The sequence below is a fragment of the Pan troglodytes genome, chromosome 13 (genome assembly GCF_028858775.2).
Source record: "Pan troglodytes isolate AG18354 chromosome 13, NHGRI_mPanTro3-v2.0_pri, whole genome shotgun sequence".
NCBI lineage: Eukaryota > Metazoa > Chordata > Mammalia > Primates > Hominidae > Pan > Pan troglodytes.
In genome coordinates, this window is record NC_072411.2 from 60,466,457 (window position 1) to 60,488,848 (window position 22,392).

General features: G+C 40.5%; 2 protein-coding genes across 33 annotated transcripts in view; one reads left to right on the top strand and one right to left on the bottom strand.

Moving 5' to 3' along the window:
- Nucleotides 1-9,671, bottom strand: part of CCDC148 (coiled-coil domain containing 148) — a 320,462-nt gene extending 310,791 nt beyond the window's left edge. For 4 of the 8 annotated variants that reach the window (XM_063791234.1, XM_016949853.3, XM_054679053.2 and 1 more), the window contains exon 1: nucleotides 9,383-9,671. In XM_063791234.1, coding sequence (XP_063647304.1) covers nucleotides 9,383-9,407 — 25 coding nt within the window. In that variant the 5' untranslated portion in view covers nucleotides 9,408-9,671. Of the gene's footprint in view, nucleotides 1-9,190; nucleotides 9,297-9,382 lie in introns of those variants that run through there. The other 4 variants (XM_054679057.2, XM_054679055.2, XM_063791237.1 and 1 more) reach the window with 3 other exon arrangements.
- A 247-nt stretch (nucleotides 9,672-9,918) lies between these two features.
- Nucleotides 9,919-22,392, top strand: part of PKP4 (plakophilin 4) — a 226,927-nt gene continuing 214,453 nt past the window's right edge. For 7 of the 25 annotated variants that reach the window (XM_063791218.1, XM_063791228.1, XM_063791231.1 and 4 more), the window contains exon 1: nucleotides 9,919-10,186. The gene's annotated coding sequence lies outside the window, so the exon portion shown is untranslated. Of the gene's footprint in view, nucleotides 10,187-11,143; nucleotides 11,253-22,392 lie in introns of those variants that run through there. The other 18 variants (XM_054679036.1, XM_054679045.2, XM_054679050.2 and 15 more) reach the window with 8 other exon arrangements.

Sequence of the window (22,392 nt, forward strand, 5' to 3'; positions counted from 1 at the left end):
GTTCATGTAAAAGTCTGTGTGGACATACATATTTATTTCTATTGAAGTAAGATTGCTGGGTCATATGGTATAAGTTTATATTTTTATATATGACCTTTTCTTTTTTAAAGAGACTAGGCCTCTCTACATTGCATAGACGGGCGTGCAGTGGTATCGATAGGTGCAATCCCACTACTGATCAGCACAGGAGTTTTGACCTGCCCTGTTTCCAACCTGAGCTGCTTCACCTCTCCTGAGGCAACGTGGTGGTCTCTTCTTCCCAGGAAGTCACCATATTGATGCATAACAGTACAGACACCTGATCAGCATAGTGCACTATAGCCCAGAACTCCTGAACTCCAGGGATCCTCCTGCCTCAGCCATCTGAGAAGCTGGGTCTACATGCATGCAACATTGTGTCTGGCTATGTTTATGTTTTCAATAAGTTGCTAAATGACTCCAAAAAGTGTGTATACCATTACACATTTAGCAATTTATGAGAGTTGCAGTTTTTTCACATCTTTGTCATCACTGTGTATTGTCAATTTTTGGTTTATAACCATTTTACTGGTAGTGTACTGGTATCATATTGTGGTTGTAATTTGCATTTCCCTAATATGTTGAACATCTTTTCATGTGCTTATTAATCATTTGTATACCTTTTTGGTGAAATCTCTATTAAAACATTTTATTTTTAATTGAATTGCTTATCTTATTTTTGACATTTAGCATGCTTTATATATTCTAGATACAAGTACTTTATCAGATATTTGACCTAGGAATTTTTTCACAGGCTGTTATTTGTCTTTTCACTTTCTTACCAGTATCTTTTGGAGGGCAAAACTTTTCATTTTTATAAAATGCAATTTATCAATTTCTTCTTTAATGGATCACAATTTTGGTATTGTATCTAAAAAAACCTTTCCAAAAGCAAGGTTGCAGAGATTTTCTACTGTTTTCAGATATAATTTTAGCTCTTACAGGTAGGTCTGTGATATATACAAATTTTTTTCTGTATGGTGTTTGGTAAGAATTTAAGTTCAGTATTTTGCATATGAATATGCAATTATTCCAGTAGTATTTCTTTAAAAAAAAATCCCTTTCACTATTGCTCTGCCTTGTCATCTTTGCTGAAAACCAACTGATTGTAAATATATTAATTTCTGTACCTTCTATTTCATTGATCTAAGTGTCTATCATTATGCCAATATTACATCCTATTATTATAGCTTTATAAGTTTTGAAATTAGTATTGTAATAACTCTTACCTTTTTTTTACAAGATTGTTTTTGATATGTATTTCCATTTTATTTTATTTTTTATTTATTTTTGAGATGGGGTCTCATTCTGTTATCCAGGCTGGAGTTCAGTGGTGTGATCACAGCTCACTGCAGCCTTGACTTCCTGGGCTCCAGCCATCCTCCCACCTCAGACCCCTGAGGAGCTGGGACCACAGGTGTGAGCCACCATGCCTAATTTTTGTATTTTTGGTAGAGATAGGGTTTTGCCATGTTACCCAGGCTGGTCTTCAACTCCTGAGCTCAAGCAATCCACCCCGCTCGGCCTTCCAAAGTGCTGGGATCACAGGCATGAGCCACTGCACCCGGCCTGTATTTCCATTTTAAAATTGACTTCTCAATTCCTATAAAAATGCTTGCTAAGATATTGATAGAGATGACGTTTAATCTATAGATTAGAGGTCTTATGCTTGTTTTCTAAAATTTATTCTTAAATATTGTCTTCTTTCTCATGTTATTATAAGTGGAACTGGGTTTTTGTTGTTGTTGTTGTTTTTGTTTGTTTGTTTTTCTGAGATGGAGTCTTGCTCTGTCACCCAGGCTGGAGTGCAGTGGCGCAATCTCAGCTCACTGCAACCTCCGCCTCCCAAGTTCAAGCAATCCTCCAGCCTCAGCCTCCTGAGTAGCTGGGATCACAGGTGCCCGCCACCACATCTGGCTAATTTTTGTATTTTTAGTAGAGACAGCATTTCACCATGTTGGCCAGGCTGCTCTTGAACTTCTGACTTTGTGATTTGCCCACCTCAGCCTCCCAAAGTGCTGGGATTACAGGCATGAGCCACCGTGCCCGACCGGAACTGTTTTTTAAAATTCATTTTCAGATTCCTAGTTCCTAGCATATAAAAATACAACTGACTTCTATATATTGATCTTGTATTCTGTGACCTTGTTAAATTCATTTATTAGGTCCTAGTAGGATTTTTTATGTATAAGGTCAAGTAATCTGTAAATAAAGACAGCTTTAATTTTTCCTTTCCAATCAATATGACTTTGATTTTTCTTTCCTTGTTACACTAGCTAGAACCTCCAGTAAAATGGTGACTAGAAGAGATGAGAATGGACATCCCTATTTTATTCTCCCATCCAAGTACTAATGAGCTCTGTCCCTTCTTGCCCTCCTTGGTTTCTTTTTTTTTTTTTCCGAGACAGTCTCGCTCTGTCGCCCAGGCTGGAGTGCAGTGGTAGGATCTCGGCTCACTGCAGCCCCCACCTCCTGGGTTCAAGCAATTCTCCCTGCCTCAGCCTTTCGAGTAGCTGGCACTATAGGCACCCACCACCATGCCAAGCTAATTTTTGTATTTTTAGTAGAGATGCCATTTTGCCATGCTGGCCAGGCTGGTCTTGAACTCCTGACCTAAGGTGATCTGCCTGCCTTGGCCTCCCAAAGTGCTGGGATTATAGGCATGAGCCATACCATGCCTGGCCCCTCCCTACTTTCTGAGATCAGACAGGTACGTTCAAAGTGGTATGGCCATATACTTTATTCTCAGACTTAGAAGGAAAGCATGGAGTCTTTCACCATAAATATGTTGTTATCTGTTGGTATTCATAGATGCACTTTATCACACCGACAAAGTTCCTTTCTATTCTTAGTATGTTGAGCATTTTACCATGAATCGGTGTTGTATCTTGTCAATTGCTTTTTCTGGCACATATTGTCATGTTCATTTTTTTTTTTTTTTTTGTATTTTAAAAATTAACTACAGACAAATGTGGCAGTTCCTGACAAGATGATATATTAGTAGGTACTGTTGTCTTGCTGTCCTGATCCAACCCCAGGGATGTACAGAAAACGACAATAAACAGTGACCCAGGGATGTAAAGGGCCAGGCATCACGGCTGAAGGATAGAGTGGGGGCATATATTTTTTGAATGATTCGTTTTCTCTCTGCTACTGCTTTAATAACCTTCTTTCTACCTCTACGAAGCAGACAAAGAGCTCTGAAGTTCAGGAAATAATGAGGTCATATTTTCTGAGGATTTATTTTAGAAGAACTTCAGATCCAGCATTTTACAACAGCCCTCTACTGTGGTGATCATTTGATGACCCAGTGTTAGCACTGAGTAAAGAGCTTCTTTCCAACTGGAGATGATGGGTGACTTGCCAGGTGCCCTGCAACTGTCTGACAACCTTCTTTTACTTTGAGCTTTGCACAAAGCTGCTGGCTGTATGGGATCTGGCAGTAATTAGCACACTTCCAACATAGGTCCACTTACGGTGTCACCTTCATTTTGAAGAACAGTTTTGCTAGATATAGAATTCTTGATTGACAAGTTTTTTCTTTCAGCATTTTGAATATGTCCTTTTACTATCCTCTAGTTTCTTTTGTTTCTAATGAGAGGTCAGCTGTTAATTTTACTGTGATTCCCTTGTGTAAAATGAGTTGTTATTTTCTTGCTGCCTCAAAATTTTCTTGTTATTTTTGTCTTTCAGCAGGCTAAGATGTATCTAGTTGTGCCTCTCTTTATGTTTATTCTACTTGGTGTTTGCTGAGTGTCTTCGATGTGTGGATTAAGATTTTAAACAGATTGGGGAAGTTTTAGGACATTGCTTCTTCAAATATTTTTTCTATACCCTTCTATCCCTCCTTTCCTCCTGGGGCTCCCAGCATAAATTGGTATACTTTGATTCTGTCCCACAAGTCCCAGCAGCTTTGTTCATTTTTCTTCAATCTTTCTTCTATTCTTTAGGTTGGATAGTTTCTATTAGTCTGTCTTCAAGTTCACTGATTTCTTGTTCTGCCATCACAAATTTGCTATGGAACCCATACAGCAGATTTTTAAATTGTTATATTTTTCAACTCTAAAATTTTTCATTTCTTTTTCATAGTTTCTATTTCTCTATTTAGAGTCCATATTTGTTGAGTCATTTCATCTTTAAGTTTTAAAACATACTTATACTAGCTGTTTTGAATTAGTTGTATACTAAATCCAACAAGTGGGGTCACTTAGAGTATCTAATGGCTGATTATTTTCCTGAATTTCAGTCACACTTTCCTGTTTTTATGCAGGTCTCATAATTTTTGTTGATAATTCAGTATTTTAAATAAAATATTGTAGCAATTTTGGATGACATCTGATTTTCCTCCTGAGAAATTTTTTAATTGCTGGAACTTAAACATCAGAGTCTATTTCTCCTGCACTGTATAACTACTGATGTCTCTAATAAATTATTTTTATTTTCCAGCCTGATTCCTAAAATGTATAATAGAAATACAAGTTCCAATATTTTCTTCCCATACCAATGATGCGGCAAAATGATTCTACCCTGAAAAAACAATTATATCACTAATTTTCTCAAAGTTCTCTTATCTTCAACTTGAAAGGATGAGAACAGATTGTTGAGGAATAAAGGGCTTTGATATGGGAGAGTAGGGGATAGAGACACTGCACTAAAAAAAATTCTTTTGCCTAACTCAGGTTGGCAACAATTTGATACTAGATAGGTAATTCATTTTCTACTATTTACTTATTAAAAAAAACTTTAGGCTGTTACTCTTCATAGTTCATCAAGTCATAATATCTGTTTTCTTTTGTTGTAAAATATTTGCATAATTTGTAAATGAAGCCTTGGATGGCAAGGAACAGGGACTCACTAAAGGCAAACAAGGAAAAGAATGGAGTAGGGATGATCACAGGAAACAAAAATCTCACAAAACAAAAAGAAAATGAAGTTTATTTAAGTATGACCTTATGAGGATAATAGTGTAAAGAAGGAAAAACACTTTTCCTCTATCCTCTTACCTTCAATGTCTGAGAATTAAACTGATAAAAGACAGACTGACAAGAGAAAAAACATTTAATTACATATGTACACAAAGCCTTCACAAATAAATGTGACTCAAGGAGGCAATTAGAATTTTTGACCTATACCATCGTAACAGAAGTGATTAAGTGTGAAGAGGCTACACAAAGGAAAGGGGGTATGGGGCTTCCTGTGGAGAACAGGGGTGAGGGGGGAAGTTAGGAAAGGTGCTAGGAAACGTATGATAAATAAGGGTTGTCTAGTAAGGTGTGTTATATGCATAAGCGTCCTCAAGAGATATTTCCAAGTAGATCCTTTCCTGGTAGTAGAGAGGCAGACAACTTTATAAATGGAAATTTATGGCCTACTTTTAGACAGAAAAGCAGGAGAGAAAAAGAGTTTTTCTTGTATCTGCTATTTCTCAATTGCTTTCAGCTCAAAATATTCCTTATGCCAAAATGGCACATTTTGGGGTAGGCATATTGTGGTCCCTTCAATAGGAACCCAGAAAACATCAGGACCAAGACAGCTGCTCTCTCTGGTTCTCTTGTTCTCTTAATTTCAAATTCCCTGGAAAATAATCTGATTGGCATCATTACCAGTTAGGGGTCAATGGTTAGGCAGTGGATTGGCTACATGGCTCAGGTCTCCCCACAGGGGCTGATGCCTTGCCAGGTGCATTGTTATGAGGTGTGCAGGGCTGCCTCCTTCAAGGACTGTGGATATACGTACTAGGAAGCATTTCTATTACACATACCAGATGTTTGACACCATTCTGATTTTATGAAGTTGTTAAAATCTCATGACCCCACTGTTTTCCAAGAGACAGGACAACCTAGAAGTTTCACATACCAAAAAAAGTAACCCTTAACTTGCTTAGCAAAGCTGAGTTTCAAAACCTCTATTCTGCTCTATCATACTTTATCTGATTTTTCCACATTGTACAGCTAATCCCAACTTTTCCTAATTCTCTCCCAACATCCTGATTCCAATTTTTTATTGTTCAAAGTCAAGTTCTTCCAAGAACTAAACAAAGGACTAATAAATATTGGCTTTTCTTAGTGTGGGAGGTGCTTCAGTAGTTTAAGGCAGTGAGGGACACAATCATGATCATGATGTGGATCCTATCCCTTAGGGGAAAAGGCTCACACAAAAATAACCACACCATTTGATATAGAGTGTCAAGGGTCACAATACAGTAAGGAAGAACTCACCCTCTCAAGAAGGGGGAAGGCCAGGAAACTTTCAGAAAGTTTTTACAGGTAATCATTAGGCAGAGCCATGGGAGGATTTGTATAATATATTCAGAGGATGGGGATGGGGTGGGGCTCAGCCAATCCTGAAACCACCAGAGCCACCTGAGCGGAACTATTATTAAGCCCTAGCAACCCTTCTCAGGCCCCGCTTATTCCATTACTCTCTTTCCCTCCTTTGCCACCCACCTCTGTTTTAACATTCCTCTTTAAAAAGAAAACCCCAAAATTATCAGTATTGGTGTACTTTTTGAAGATTTTATCTTCACCTCCCCCACTCCTCCATAGACACCCAGGTATGACAAAGAGACTCAGTGCTCCTGCTTCCTCCTATTCCTTGCTGCCTCTGCTATGCTTCTTAGGGAATTTACCACTAATCTTTAGGGGATAATACGAAAAAAATAAACATTGGAAAGTTACAAAGTTTTCGTAATCTTAAAAGTTTCAGGTAGACTTCTTTCTGAGCTGGTAATTGAAAAGTTGTTTGGATTTCTGCTGTTTACTTTTGTTCTTGAGGGTGGAGTCACCAGACCTCCTAATATTCTAACCTTGCCCTGGGCCCCAGTGTCAGCCTCAGCACAGGCCCTCTCCCCACCCCTACTTCCCAGCACTTTTCCCAAGGTGGCCAGGCTAGCAGTTTAAATCATCCTCTTCTCAAGCCAGTCATTTGCATTTCTGTGGATCCTCAGGCTAGGCAACAGTGGTTTCATTCCTTCACTGGAAATCTGGAATTGGGCCATTCCAACTTGGAGGCAAAGGACATTTTTGTAGGAGAGAACTTAATTGGCAAAATAAGCTAGGATTTTGAAGACAAAGAACACAATCTTCAAAATCATTTCAGAGGTATTCAAGGGCCAAAACATTGGCAACAAAGTAGAAACCTCAAGAAATTCCCTTCAGACAGTTTCTTGGTGAAAAGAAAGGCCAGTAGATAGAGATGGTGGTAGGGTAGAAGGAAGGTGGTTTTACCAAAAGCCAGATATTTGGAAGGCTTAGGAAAAATCTTTGGAGGAGAGGGTGTAACACATCATGTAAGAGAGAAATTATAATCAATAGAGCAAAATCCTGGTAGAGAGATGATGGCTCATGTTTAGGAGCATAAGTGGAGTATGAGCCTTGAAGAGAAATGTGGTCACCCTTCTCAGCCATGACTGAAGGAGGTGAAGATGTGTGAAAACTAGGACTGAGGTTTAAGAAAGTTAAGTTGAGGAACCTCATGGTGGATCCTTCAGTAGAGTACGAGGCAAGATCATTTGCAGAAGTGCAGGAAAACCACGTAAAGTGGGGGCTTCAGGAGAGCAGACATTGGACAGGTTTGGAAGTGGCCTGGATAATGTTCCTGGATAAGTGTTCCAGATAATCATCCTCCTGATGAGGAAAGGAACTGAGAATCAGTGAAGACACAGCCAAGTCTGAATAGCATGAACTTTTAGTGGAATGAAGTGATTCTTTAACCTTGTCTAGCAATGCTTAGTAGCACAGGAGCAAGTTCAAAAGAAACCTTTCAGCTAAATACAAAAATAAACAAAAAAATTAATGTTGAGTGGCAACTTATTTCAGGGGACATTATTCATGGTGGATTTCAGTAACATTTTAATTATGACAAACACGAAATCTACAATATCAAAATAGTCATCTGAGAAAAACACCCACACAAAAAGATTATTGGAGTAATAATCTTTTTTTTTCCTCTTTCTATGCTAGCCTAAGGCAAGAGAAAAGACCCATTTTTTCTTTCCATTAGACACAACTTTCATTCATTTGATGTTATTGAAATTTAAAAAATGCAAAATCATTGGTATCTTTTCATTGAACATGTGTCTCATATAACAATTTGTGGTTTACTTTTTCTGTTCTATAAACAAAAACACACATTAAAAAGCCGGAAGAAGTAAAAAAACAGCCTATTTCCATGATGGCCAGCCATGGCACAGCACTTCCTGGCCCCTGCTGATCCCTTCTCAATTCTGAAAATATTTAGGGGGAACATACATATGTTCACCTGTTTTGTTCCACAGTCCTACCCTGTGTAGGACTGTCAACTGAGTTCACATTTTACTACAAATGTGGAGAGGTTTTTTTTTTCCAATCAAGGCACCATATTAACATTTCTTAGGTTACATCTTTGTAATCTTCAATTATAGTAAGATAAAAACCAGTAGCAAAGCATATCGCCCAACTTAAAATTCAGAACAATACTTAGACATATGCAGCTTGCACACACATTAACCTGTTTCTCCCAACAAAATATTTGTAATTTCCAAAATCCTATCAGCTTTTTCACACAATATGGTCCCTCCAATTTGAGGGGTAGTAACATAAACATAGTCTCCTTACTAAAGAGATTAGTCTAAAAAAAGTAAAATCGCCAAAAGAATGTAAGAATATCAGTGGCTATAGGCTAGAGCAATATCATCTTTTAAAGCCTAATATGTTCATGAAATCTCACTTTAAGAAGGTGATATCTAAACATAAAATTTATTGACAAAAAACAATTAGTATTGATAAACCAGCACAAAATGATTTTAAATGAAAGTAGAAGACATTATTAAAGCTCAAGATTTTTGCGTGTACTGATTTCATGCCTCAGGTTATTTCCATATCAAATTTAAAGAGATACTGGAAAATAGAAAACAAAATCCATCAACTGTAATCCATTTCCCTTACTCTTTTGTGAAATCATCACAAGGTGTGAAGGATTGTTTCTGTTTCCTCTATCTTTAACAAGCCTGTAACCTCTCAAGTGAAAGAACAAGCACCTGTCAAGCTCATAGTGCGGGATGTACACACAGATGTGTTTAATAAATATCTGCCCACAGGGAGATTAGAGGTTTGCTTTGAGAATCAGGGAACAGGCTAGCTCATGTGTTGACGCTTTGGCATCTATCATACAATCCGCCACCTCGTTCCCTTACCAAAATATCCTCAAAGGAAATCCTCTTTGAGTCTTCTTTGAGAAGGGTTATGAGTTTGAGGACCCAAAACGTTGAGGAAAGATCCACCCCAGGGAAGGGGGAGTGGCTGGAGAGAACAAACATAAGTAGGATTTAGGTGGCTCAGTGACGTCAGGAGGAAGCAGCGATGGAAGGGATGGGGTGCAAACTCACCTGGAGAAGCAGAAGCTGCACACATGTCAAAGGTCAAAGGGCATAGCCTCAGGGACTCCCCAAACGCAGGAAAAGTGAAACGCCCACTCCTGGGCTCTCGCCGTCAGGGGTACATCTAAAGGCTCAGCTGTTCCTACCTTTGACGCCAGGGACAAACCCTACCAGGCACAGTTGGGATTGGCAGTAAGGCAAGGAAAGCCTGCCCCAGATTTCAGAGCCAGCGCTGGGGAATCTCCCTGTCCTCTCCGCCACCCCCTCCCGCGCCCGAGACCTGAGACACCTTCTCTCTCACACCCACCCTCTCCAGGCCCTCTCGCGCTGAACAGCATCGGTCTCTATGGCGACCTGAAACCGCAGCTCCCATTGGCCTGTTCAATATGAGGGCCGGGCCAATGGGGAGGGCCAGCCCTCTCCTTCCCGCCAATGGGGTGGCGGGAGCTGGCCCGGGGACGGCGGCGTGCTGACGTTCCCGGGAGCCCGGGGCTGGCCGGGCGGGAGGGCTGGCGGCGGGGCGGGCGGCGGCGGCGGCCTCTGGGCAGTAGAGGGGGCTCCGGGGCTGAGTCCGCGTCGACGCCGGCCGCGGAGGCGGCACCATGGGCAAGGGGTAGAGGGGCAAGTTGGCCACCGCCGCCGCCGGGGGTGGTGGGAGAGCCGCTCCGGGGGAGGGGGCGGGTGGGGGAGGGAGGGGCGGGCAGCCGCGCCGCCGCGGCACTTTTTTAATTTTTTCGGGTGCCGCAGCGGCGACCCCTCGGCGCCGATGTCCCTGATCCCTGGAGCGACGACGGCCGCTGCCTAAGCTGGAAAGTAAGTGTGTGGGCTCGCGGGAGGGCGCGGAGACTCCTGCCCACGAGACCCTCGGCCCTCGACCTGCGCGCCGGGGGCCGGGGGCCTCCCTCCCGCTGCCCGGTCCCCAGCGCCTCGCGGCCGCCGCGGCTTTCCTGCCCCGCCTCGTGTTCCTGCCCGCACTCGCCTGCTGCTCCCCTCCCCCCGGCAGGCGCACAAGTTTCACCCTCCATTTGCTTTTCCCGGCGATTCCTCTCCCCGGTCTCCCGTACGCGCAGCGCACGACCTCTGCCCACGCTGGGCTGTTCGGATTCAGAGCCCCCAGACCCGAACTTGAGCGCCGCGCTGAGCCCTGCTGGACGCCCTCGCGGCGGCTTCCCCGCTGCCTGCCGCCCCGCGCCCCAAGGCGCCCTCGACACCACTGGGCGCCCGCCCTCCTCAGCACTCGGGGCCGGCTCTCTGTCCTTCTAGCCCCAGATCCTGCACCTTGGTCCCCTCCCCGTCTTCCCACGCCCCTGCTGCCCGCGCGGTCTTGCGTTTGTCCCCGAAGTCCTGTACTCCTTGCCGGTCCTGCCCACCCCCTCTGCCTAGTGCGCCCCTCTCTACCGGCCGCGGATCCTCACGCTCCACCCCTCCCGGCTCCCCAGCGCCGAGCCTCGCCGCTGCCCTCCTGCGCCGCCGCTTCCTCCTCTCCCTGCCAGGAGTTGAAGCAGAGCTGCGGCACCTCCCTGGCGGATCTGGTATCCCCGCCCGCTGCCGAGGCTGCCGGCCCTCTCCTCTGGACCGCTACCCGGAGAGCGAGCGGTGGGGCCGGGATTTGGCTGTGTGTTGGCTGAGTGCGACACACCGCGAGCGCGGGCAGTGGAGGCGCCGCGGCGGCCGTGGCCGCTCGGGGCGCAGCGGTAGTCAGGTGTGTGTGTACAGCGGGGGACGCGCGCTGCCGGCTCCTGGGCTGGCGACAGATTGTGCAGGAATGCGAGGAATGCACCAGGGGCAGAGTCCACACAGCCCGCCGCGGCTGCCCTAGCGCCTTCCCTCCCCAGCTCTCGCCGCGCAGCCAGAGGTCACCGGAGCATCTTCGGAGCTGGTGAGCCTCATTCCACTCCTCTCCTCCCATAGCTTCTCTCCATGCGGCAGAGGGGAAGCGCGGTAATTCTTTGGGGCTCCAGCTAGCCTTTCGTCTGGGTTTTTGCTGCATTGGTCTTCAGGACCGTGAATTTGGGGCCGATGACTGTGTAGCCAAGGTTATTGATCATTGCACAGAGCTGTTTGCAAGTTTGGTGTGCAAGGTTTGGATAGTGCCTGGTTTTCACCAGGGTTTTCTGAAAACCAGCAGAAACAGGGGGCCTGAAGGTTGTTAGAGTAATGAGCTTGCAGCCAACGTATTTTAGCTCTATCAAAAAATGCCTGTTAGTGCTCACGGGCATGTACTGCAAGAGAGATCTTGAATGCATCACTTTGGTATCCTAAGAAGTGTAATTTTTTTCCCTCGTCATACTGGGCTGTGTTTAGACCTCGTATAATACATAATGAATAGAAACAGAGAAGCACTGTTCGGTCAGCGATGGGACAGATAGAACTGTCTGGTACAGTTAAATTCGGGACGTGTCAGTTACCATTGAAAGTAACACGGGGACACCACAATCGTGTATATTTCAAGATGTAATTTATTAGTGGAGGTCTCAGTTTTTTCTCTTTGTTACTGAGTTTGACTGAAAAAAAAAATAAATGCTGCCCTACAAGTTTTAAAGAACGGTAATTATTTACGTGTAAAATCAATGATGGCTAGTATGCATTTTTGGTCAAATTTTGTTTTCCTTAATACGGGAGAGCAAAATTTTGACAGAAAATGGTTCGCTAGAATTGAGCTTAGATTCTTTTTATTTTTAAAGAGAAACTAGAAGAATGCTTCTCTTCTTGAATGCAGTATATTGCTGTAGGAGTATCTTCGTTTTGGTGCCTGTGAAACAGTTATGGAAAATGGGAACATGAAAACGAGAACAACTAATGTCTGAAATAAGTGTTTCTGGATGTTGAAAAGCATCATATGTGTGTTTTTATTTGACACAATTTGCTTTGCAGGTTGCATTTATGATAAACCTCTTTGCACCTGGTTATTTTATGTCAGATTCAGTAAAATAATAAGTCAGTTGTCTGACCAATCAGCTTTCTTCCAACACCTACTTTGTGTAGATCATGGACATTGAAAACTATTAAATAGGAGCCTTTAGTTAAGGACTCAACAGAAAGGAAAAAAAATAGAAAAAAATATTTTGCACTCAGAAAGGTTTATGTTTTGGTTGCTACGTTGTTTTTCAGCTATGTGCATAATCAGTGAATCTTCTAATTTAGAGGTTTAATTTGTGTCCAGTAACACTGTGGAGGATATTGGGAGGTGTTTGTAAATGCCAACAGGAAACTTTTATTATGTAATAGTATCATATTACAGCAGTGTTTAACCCATGCTTAACCCGTGCTTATTTGACTTGATGTCAAGATTGGGAAGTAAAAGCAAATTTAGTTTCCCTGCCGCATTAGAAATTGAAAACCCTATTCAGATGTATGGATCACACACACACACACACACACACACACGACACACACACACACGATTGGCTGTGCAGATAGTTTTGCCTGCTTCAGGTAAAGGTAACCTTTCAGTTAGAAATGCTTTCTATTTGTTACAGATATTCAAAGAGTGGAAGCTTTTCAACTAGTGATCCTACACAATTGAAAATAACCGAAATTGTATTTTGACCAAAGTGCATTCCCTCCCCACCCCCTACTATTATGTAAGGAGAGGTTGCTGCATCTGGTGTCTTATGTATTATACTGAAGAGTCTAAGTTGGGAAAGCTAAATATCCAATTATTTTAATTTTTACCTGTATTGTTTTTGGAGGGAGATAAGGGAGCAGAGTATTGATGGAAAACAAGGGAAGAAGAAACTAGGGGCAGCTAGTATTCAGCCAGAAAGTAAAATTATATACATTATTGCAGCAGTAATGCATTTATAAGCTGAATAAATCAAATCTAATTTTGTGACTAGTTCTGACATGATGTGAATTTAAAGAAACTACTACCAAATTCAGTTTAATAAAAATTTTAGCACTTATATGACCTTGAGTATTTGGATTAGGTTTAAATTAGAATCGCAGTTTTCTTCCTTTTCTTGTAAATAGGCAAAGTAAATTTAATGTAAAAATTTGAAACTCGCTTTAATTTTTGAAAATGCAATTATTGGCAATTTTTGACCTTAGTAATTTCCATGCTGTTACCCAGGGATCAATTTAAATAATATTCATACCCTGGATGATGCCAACCATCAGGTAAGTCTAGTCTCTTACCTGACTCTTTTGAAATATTAAGGTATTTTGAGAATGCTCTGTAATCTAATGTGTTTTTCTTTCTGTTTCAATTGAGCAGTAATTCCCTACCTTGCTTAATTCTAAAATGGACATCATATCTTCATTCTTAAATGGAAGGTAAAATAGAGGTTACTATAGGGTTATTTTAGGGCATAAATGCCTATGGTATTGTATGTCAGTTTGGGAAGTTTGCCTTCACGCCTTCAAGTGTACAGGGAGATAGTTACTCCTTCAATGTGTGAAATGATTCTGTAGTGCCCTTCCTGCACTGAAGGGGGAAGAAGAATCTGAAACATAACACCAGAGGACTAGGTATGTTTGGAGAATTAAATAACTATTTCACAGCCAGACAACACTACAGACAGCTGCAAATAGAGAAAAGAAGGAAAACTTTTAAGATACGTGGATGTAAGCTTTCATTCTTACATCAATGGAAGTGATGATAGCAGTCAGCAGGTCAGTTCGATGCTCAGTGATAAGAAATAACAGGGTTATTTCAAGGTAAGGTAATCAGGCCCTAAGTTGCCAAGAACAGTAATTCATGTACTTGCTGGTTTCAGTTCAGAAGTTGCATAACATTCAAATATTTCTTACCTTGTCACTTTAATAATTCAGTGGAATTATCTTAATTTAGTGTGCTATGTTACCATTACTAAATTGGGGATGTTACATGATGGTGATCTTCAATTAAACTTAGGAATGTTGCAGACATTTTCTTCATCATTGACCTGTTGTTTTTCCTTTTCATAATTTAGATTTATTTGATATACCAATAAATGTTGGCTATATCACTGATCATTTTATTATTCATAGTCTTGATAACATTATAGTTTATTATGACTCATATATAATGATTCATTGCAGCTGATAAAATGTTGTTAGGGATTGTATTGTGAGATTTTATTACTACCAAATATATAAATTAAAATGTGGAAGTGTCTGAGTTATTGTAAGTCATGTGATTGCAAAGCATTTTTCCTGAATGGAATAATACCTGGTGACTGGGTGGGTGCCAGTCCAGGTAGCTAGATATAGAATAATACAGTCTTCACAAAATCCAGAACTCACAATGTAGGGTAGGGAGGGAGGGGACCAGGGGAAGCACCTTTCTTTGACATCTGAGGCATGTTTGACTTCTATAGTTTCCTCTCCACTAAATATAAATTGGGTGAGTTGCAAATATTTAATGGTGTTAGTACTGCTCTTCCTTCATCTGTGCCCCTACACTGCCCCCACCACCCTGCCACAACACACACACACTATGCCATCACCACATCTGTGAGCTTGGCAAGGCAGAGGAAGCTCCTTATGGCCTGAGACCATGTACATAAAATGTAGACATTGGTGTCCTGTATTCCAGGTTGAATTTAAAACAGGTATGGGGTTTGACACAAAAATGATACTGTATATGAAGGTTAGGTAAAATATGTATTTGAAATGAGGCTATCAGGGTACTATGCAGGCTTTTGGGGTCTGGCCCGAAACTTGGAATGCAGTTTTTCATAGAAACCCACAATCAGTTTACAAATAGACTTTTGAAACACTGGCTAGGTGGTATCTGAAGTTTTGGCCCATTGCAAGCTGTGTCTGAATTGCAAGCATGAGGGAAGTAAAAAGCATCCCAAATCAGAAATTAGGAGATCTGCCATTAAACCTTATTACCTTGACAAACCATTTAATGTTTGGATGATAGCTTCCTCCTTTTAAAAATACAATTTGGATTATATTGATCTAAGTTATATTTTAGCTCAAGATTCCTGAAGTTCACAGTGGTTTTTAAAAATTTTTCTTAAGAAAAAAAAAAAAGAACAAAAAACTTTTCCAAGCTTGAATATACATAATCAGCCCTGTTTCCCCTTGTACCTCAAATCATGGCAACAAGGAAGTTGAATTTCTCTTTTGAGACTTTTGAACCTTCTTCACATTCATTTTTAATTGTTTTGTTTTGTTTTAAAACAATATCATTTTGGGAAGTGAGGGGAAGGGATGAAGCACATGTTTTCAAAGTCTTGCTGTCTGCCTCTACCCTAGTCCAAGATTACATATGGTAGTTTTGGCCAGGGAAAGTGCTTGGGATTTCACCTTCATACTCAGTGAGGCTCATGAAGTGTCATTAAGGTAGTGAGGTGTCATGGTTAGCAGCCTTACTGTCAGGGTCCAATTCTGGCACTGCAACTTGCTAGCTGTGTAACCTGGCAGATTGTATAATCTCTATGGTCCTCGTTTTGCTCATCTGTAGGATGGAGTGATAAAAGTACCCACTTCATATGGTTGTTGGGGAGATTAAATGAATTAATACATGTAAAGTGCTTACAACAGGAGCTGGTTCAGAGCCAGCGCTTAATACATTGAAATAATTATTTTTACATTGTGGTGCTTTTATGATGGTTTCTGCAGCATTTACCAAATGCCAGGGAAATTATTGGCTTGCTTTCTGTGTGGGTTTTGTCAAAATGATTATGGATTTCAACAGGATATTTCAGGGAAGAAATAAACTGCTGAACAGAAACCATTGTGAGCTTGATAGTTTGCAGGACATTGTAGAAAAGAGAATCCAGCGCAGTAATTAAGGGCCTTTTTAAGTAGAGAAGTTGTAGCTTCTTGCGGTAGGCAATACTTAGAGAGGCATTAACCACCGCTAGCCAACAAGTATAGGAGAATGTATACAATTATTGCGTTTGTAATCCCAGGTAGTAGTCATTTTATAAAATGTCTTTGCTAGTCAGTACATGAATAAAGCGTTAGAAAGTGTTCATCATTTAACACCATTTGCCCAAATGCAGCTTGTAAATTAACTCTTTAAGCTGGCTTTTCTGTTTGAAAGTGATCACAGTTGGAAAAAAAAAAAAAAGGATATTTGAAATCAGCAGGAGACTCCCAAATCAAGAAAGGCTAGAAAAGAGGAAGGGGGTTTGGAATATTCATGATATAAATCAACAGACAGTGGTTAAATAGATATCAAGAGGCTCTAGTTCTAGTCCTGGCTTTGCCACTATGCAGGTGTGTGTCCCATGAGCACATCATGTAACTCTCGTGGGCTTTAGTTTTCTTGTCTATAAAATGAGGGAGTTGGTCTAGATGCTCTCTAGAGTCCCTCTAGTACTTACATTTCGCAACTCTTAGAACATCAAGCCATTACATTTTTTCCTCAGCAAGAATGTGCTGTCTTCCCAAGGATTTATGACAATTTACCCTCTGGGATAAGGAGGGAAAATTGAAGTTGTATACTTGAAATTCTCAGCTCCTGAAAATATGTGTCGCAGCCAGACAAACCTGTGACCCCTCTGTGGCTGAGTCAGTGGCTCCGTGTCTTGTGCGGTAGTGGTGAAGTGCTCCAGGAGTGAGGATCCCTGGGGCCCCTCGGGGCAGGAGCTGAGCAGTGAGCCTTTATGGAGCTGCACATCTGCAGTTTGTCACAGCCCTGACTTCTGGGACTTACTTGTCTACAACCAGTCCCCTGTGCACATTGGAGGCTTCACCTCTGATTGAGACTACATTTTTCAGAAGTTGGATAGAAACAAGAAAGGGGATTTAGCATGGTGGTTAGAAGGGACTAGTCTTGTTACAGTGAGAAAGATCCACTTCTTACTTGCTCAGATGGTTTGATTTGTCCTCAGAGAAGTTAAACAACTGACAGAGTTGCTCCTCTGAAAACATTTTGTATGAATACTTTAGGTTCATAGGGAACTCATCAATCCATATCTCATAGAATATAGGGACTTTTCATTCAAGTCTAATTTTTACATATAGACAATCTACCAGTGTTCAGAAATTGTGGCAGATTTCATGAGGAGAATTTTTTTCTTGGATTTGTGCTCTTCTATAAAAAGTAATTTAAAAATTCAGTGATGAAAGTTTCTCCTAGACCCTGTTCTCTTCCTTTGTGGAGAAAAAAAATCCTTATAGAACTCTAGTATGTATTTATCTATAAAACAATTGTTTAAAAATATTGAAGTTAGCTCTTCCCCTTTGCTAATGCAATAAGGACATTATTTGCAAAGGGAAGCATTAATTATACTACTATTGTATGCAGTATTAAATGAATTGTCAATGTCACGATCAAAGTAAACCCTTGAAGAACTGGCTGTTGTTCCCATACCTTCATGAGAATTGTAAACACTCATATAAAATAGAAACCATTATTTACCACTTTGCAGTGAAATGGATCATGTGTTCTGACACCTGTACCCTGAGTTGAGTGGGAAACAGGGACTGTTTGATGAATTAAAGGTAACTTTATTCCTGTATACCACTAGGGCTGCAAGTGAGGGGACTGTAGGCAATTAGTACTTTAGATATTTGTTGGAGTCCTGCTGTGTGTGCGGTATTGTGTTTCATTTTGCATACTTATTTAAAACGATACTACTTATTTGAAATGATTCATTTTAGTTCATTTTAACCAACATTTTTTAGTCCCCTGCTCCATATCAGACTGATAGGCCTTATGGCCAAAAAGATGACTTCCTCCAGGGATACTTACTGTCTGTGTTAGATTCAGTAATGGCAGTCTCGGTCTTTAAGGAATCCATGATACATTTTTCAATCTGGTTGGGAAAGATAAGACACATGAGGTAGAGAAGATTGTCCTAGAAATGTTGGTATATAAATAAACATGTAACATTGTTTCATAAGTATTAAGGATGAGCTATAAAATAACTAGGTTGTAGCTCATACTTCTACTTGCTTAGTTGTGTATTACATGATAAATTACCCGATTCTAGAGATATGCACTAACCACTCTCATTAGCTTTCTTTGGGAAAAGTCTGCACCAAAGATAAATAGTGATTTCAAAATAAGTTTTAATCATGAACTTGATTATTTTGGCTGTATCTCTTGAAACACTTTACCATATAGCCTATGTGAAATAATTAATCATAATGACAATACATGATTTATGAGAAACCATAATTTATGCCGTAAGACCTGCCATTTTATTACATTCTTATTTTTATTTTTCATGCAGCAGTATTTTCATTTATTGTGTTTTGTGCTTTTCTTTTATTCTCTATGTAATTTGTGTGCCTTTATAAGCCCAAACTTGCTGTTGAAAATATTCCCTCCCATTGTTATGAATAAACAGAATGTTTCAAAATCTCTGGTGGTGTATGTTAGAATAAATGGTCTCATTGAATCTTACTTTGAATCTCAGAATGATGCACTGATGGGAATTTTTCACTTACTGTCATTTTGTCGACAACTACATAAGCAGTAAGTCTGTTTAAAAAAGGCACTGACTAAGGAATCACAAAATCCAACTGGACTTCACAAGAACTATTAATACTATTAGTCTGAGACCTGTGATAAACAACTCAGATGTTAAAGGTCGAATTCAGACTGTCAACAGATGAAAAATAAGTGTCAGTCTGAAATCTTCGGATAGTATATCGGCAAGTGTCAGTCTTCCAAAATATTATTTAGAACTGTGAATATAATTTTTCACAGAAGCAACATTAATCCATAAATCTCCCGTCCTGTAGTGCAACTATAGTATATCAGTTCCATGGGAAAATAGTCCTGCTCTAAGCTACTCAACAGCAGGGAGTTTATCTTTCTACAGGACTTAATCTTGACCTCCAGTGGTTCTATATACCTTAAGTGAATGAATGAGTTTGAATTCTAGTTTTGAACACCTTCACCTGCTACTCTTGGATAATCGTGTCTGTTTGTGCCTAGTACCTATCCTCTGTCCTTTTGTAAACAGGTCTGAGACCCTGATACCATTTATCCTGCATGTTTCAAAGGAAAAAACTATTTAGACTTTAAAAAAATGCTTTTCTAATACAACTTGCTAGATAAATAATTCATTATACCAAATTCCTTAGTAAAGAAATTAACGGCTGGGTGCAGTGGCTCACACCTGTAATCCCAGCACTTTGGGAGGCTGAGGCAGGTGGATCACTTGAGATTAGGAGTTCAAGACCAGCCTGGACAACATGGTGAAACTCCGTCTCTACTAAAAATACAAAAAAAAAAAATTAGCCAGGCGTGGTGGCGGGCGCCTGTAGTCCCAGCTACTTGGGAGGCTGAGGTGGGAGAATCACGTGAACCCGTGAGGCAGAGGTTGCAGTGGGCAGAGATTGCACCACTGCACTCCAGCCTGGGTGACAGAGCGAAACTCCATTTCAAAAAGAAATTAATTAGAAGATTTTAAACAGATTGGTTCATATTCATTTTAAACTTAATTGCCTGGATTATAACCATAGTGAGATGAGTTTTCATAATGCTCTTTATCATACTACTAATAGGCACCAATCAAGCACCAAGACTAAGCTAAGCTTTGAAAGTGTGATATTGAGCAAACTTTCTGTATCTGTACCTTTTGTGAATCAGTAATATCTTTGTATACTCAGCTGAAGAGTTAAGACAGAAGTAGATATAATACAAAGCACATGAAGTTTTTCAAAGGGGAAATGTTACAAAAATGCTAAGGGTTATTGGTACTATAAAATTACATAAATGTTAAGAGTAACGAAACAAAATTTCATAGCTTGTTTTGACCTAGTTGGTATAGTAAGTAAACCTTTGTTTGGTCTTAATATAGTAGGTAGAAATATTCTTATACATTTTGGTTGTCCCTTTCCCAACCTCACATAATCACTGTAATAAAATTTACAGAAGGAAAGATCCTGTGTACCCTTTATATTGTTTTCCCCAGTGGTAACATCTTGAAAACTATATTACAATGTCACAACCAGGATATTAACATTGATGTAATCAAGATACACAACATTTCCATCACCACAACGCTCATCTCTCCTACTCTCATCGCCTCCTAAATCTCTGGCAACCATTCATTTTTCATCACAACTATAGTTTTGTCATTTTAAGAATGCTAGTGGCCTACACCTGTAGTTACAGCTACTGAGGAAGCTGAGGTGGGAGGATGACTTGAGCCTGGGAGGGCAAGACTGCAGTGAGCCATGATCTCACCACTGCACTCCATCTTGGGTGAGAGAGTGAGACCTTGTCTCAAAAAAAAAAAAAAAAAAATGTGGGCACGGTGGCTCGGTCCTGTAATCTGAGCACTGTCAGAGGCTAAGATATGAAGATTACTTGAGGCCAAGAGTTCAAGACCAGCCTGAGCAACATAGCCAGACGCTGTCTCTAAAAAAAATTTTAAAAATTAGCTGCATGCGATGGCATGTGCCTGTAGTCTCAGGTAATTGGGAAGCTGAGGTAGAAGGATTGCTTGAGCCCAGGAGGTTGAGGCTACAGTGAGTTATGATAGTGCCACTGCACTCCAACCTGGGCAATAGAGTGAAACTCTATCTCCAAAAATAAAAAAATAAAAAAAGAATATTATATAAATAGATTTATAAAGTATGTGATTTGGGATATTTTTTCCCATTTTGCATAATTCTTTGGAGATTATTCCAGGTTGCTGCGTGTATCGATAGTCTGTTCTGTTTTATAGCCAAGTAATATTCCATAATATGGATGTACCATAGTTTGCTTAACCATTCACCTGTTGTTTCCAACTTATAGCTATTACAAATAGAGTTGCTATGAATATGTATGTACAGTTTAGCATAAGTATACTTTTCTCTGGGGGAAATGCCCAGGAATACAATTGCTGCATTGAATCATAATTTTTAAAACTTTCTTTCTAAATTATGCACTGAATTATATGAGACCTCAGTAATCCAGCCATCTTTATCAATGTGTTGGTGAATTAAAATAAAGAATTTTGTAAGGTAGATTTATAGCTTTGGTAAATTACAAAAACTTGTCTATAAAATCAAGTCTTTTATCTTTTGTTACTGTTTTACAAATAGTACTTCCCATAAGTTTACCTTATTTTTTAGAAAAACCCCATTGATTTTAAGTAGAATTCATGAAGTTGCTTTGTAGCTTGGCTTCAGGATTTGTTTGGTTTTGTTATATTTTTTTCTTTAGATAGCAGGCACATTTAATTTTCTATAACAATATTATATTTTAAAATGTAATCATGAATGTTGGCTCTTTCAGAATTTCACTTATATATGATCATAGGTAATATTCTTGCAAAAAAATGTTGATAGTGCACCATGTTAACAGGCAAGGTGAGGATGTAAGATGAAGACAGTATTCTCCTATGTGATTGGAATTAATCCAGTCGTTAGGTTGAAGCCAGTAAGCATACCTGATACTTTAAAAGGTGAGGATTGTTTCATTCCTAGAAGAAAAGAAATTAGACATTTTCTTTTCTTCTTCTTCTTTTTTTTTTTTTTTTTTTTGAGACAGGGTCTCACTCTGTCACCCAGGCTGGAGTGCAGTGGCGGTACTATTATAACTCACTGCAGCCTCAAATTCCTGAGCTCAAGGGACCCACTCGCGTCAGCCTCCTGAGTACCTGGGACTACAGGCACATGCTACCATGCCCGACTAATTTTTTTGTTTTTGTTTTTTGTAGGGGCGATCTGGCCATGTTGCCCAGACTGGTCTCGAACTCCTGGCCACAAGCAATCCTCCTGCCTCAGCATCCCAAAGTGCTGGGATTACAGGCATGAACCACCATACCTAGCCAGAAAATACTTTTTTTTTGTTTTTTTTTGAGATGGAGTCTTGCTCTATTGCCCAGGCTGGAGGGCAGTGGGGTGATCTCAGCTCACTGCAACCTCTGCCTCCTGGGTTCAAGCTATTCTCCTGTCTCAGCCCCCCGAGTAGCTGGGATTACAGGTGCACACCACCATGCCCAGCTAATTTTTGTGTTTTTAGTAGAGATGAGGTTTTGCCATGTTGGCCAGGCTGGTCTCGAACTCCTGACCTCAGGTGATCTGCCTGCTTTGGCCTCCCAAAGTGCTGAGATTACAGGCGTGAACCACCACACCCGGCCAGAAAAGACATTTTCTAAAGTGATTTTCTTATCCCCTCCTTCCCA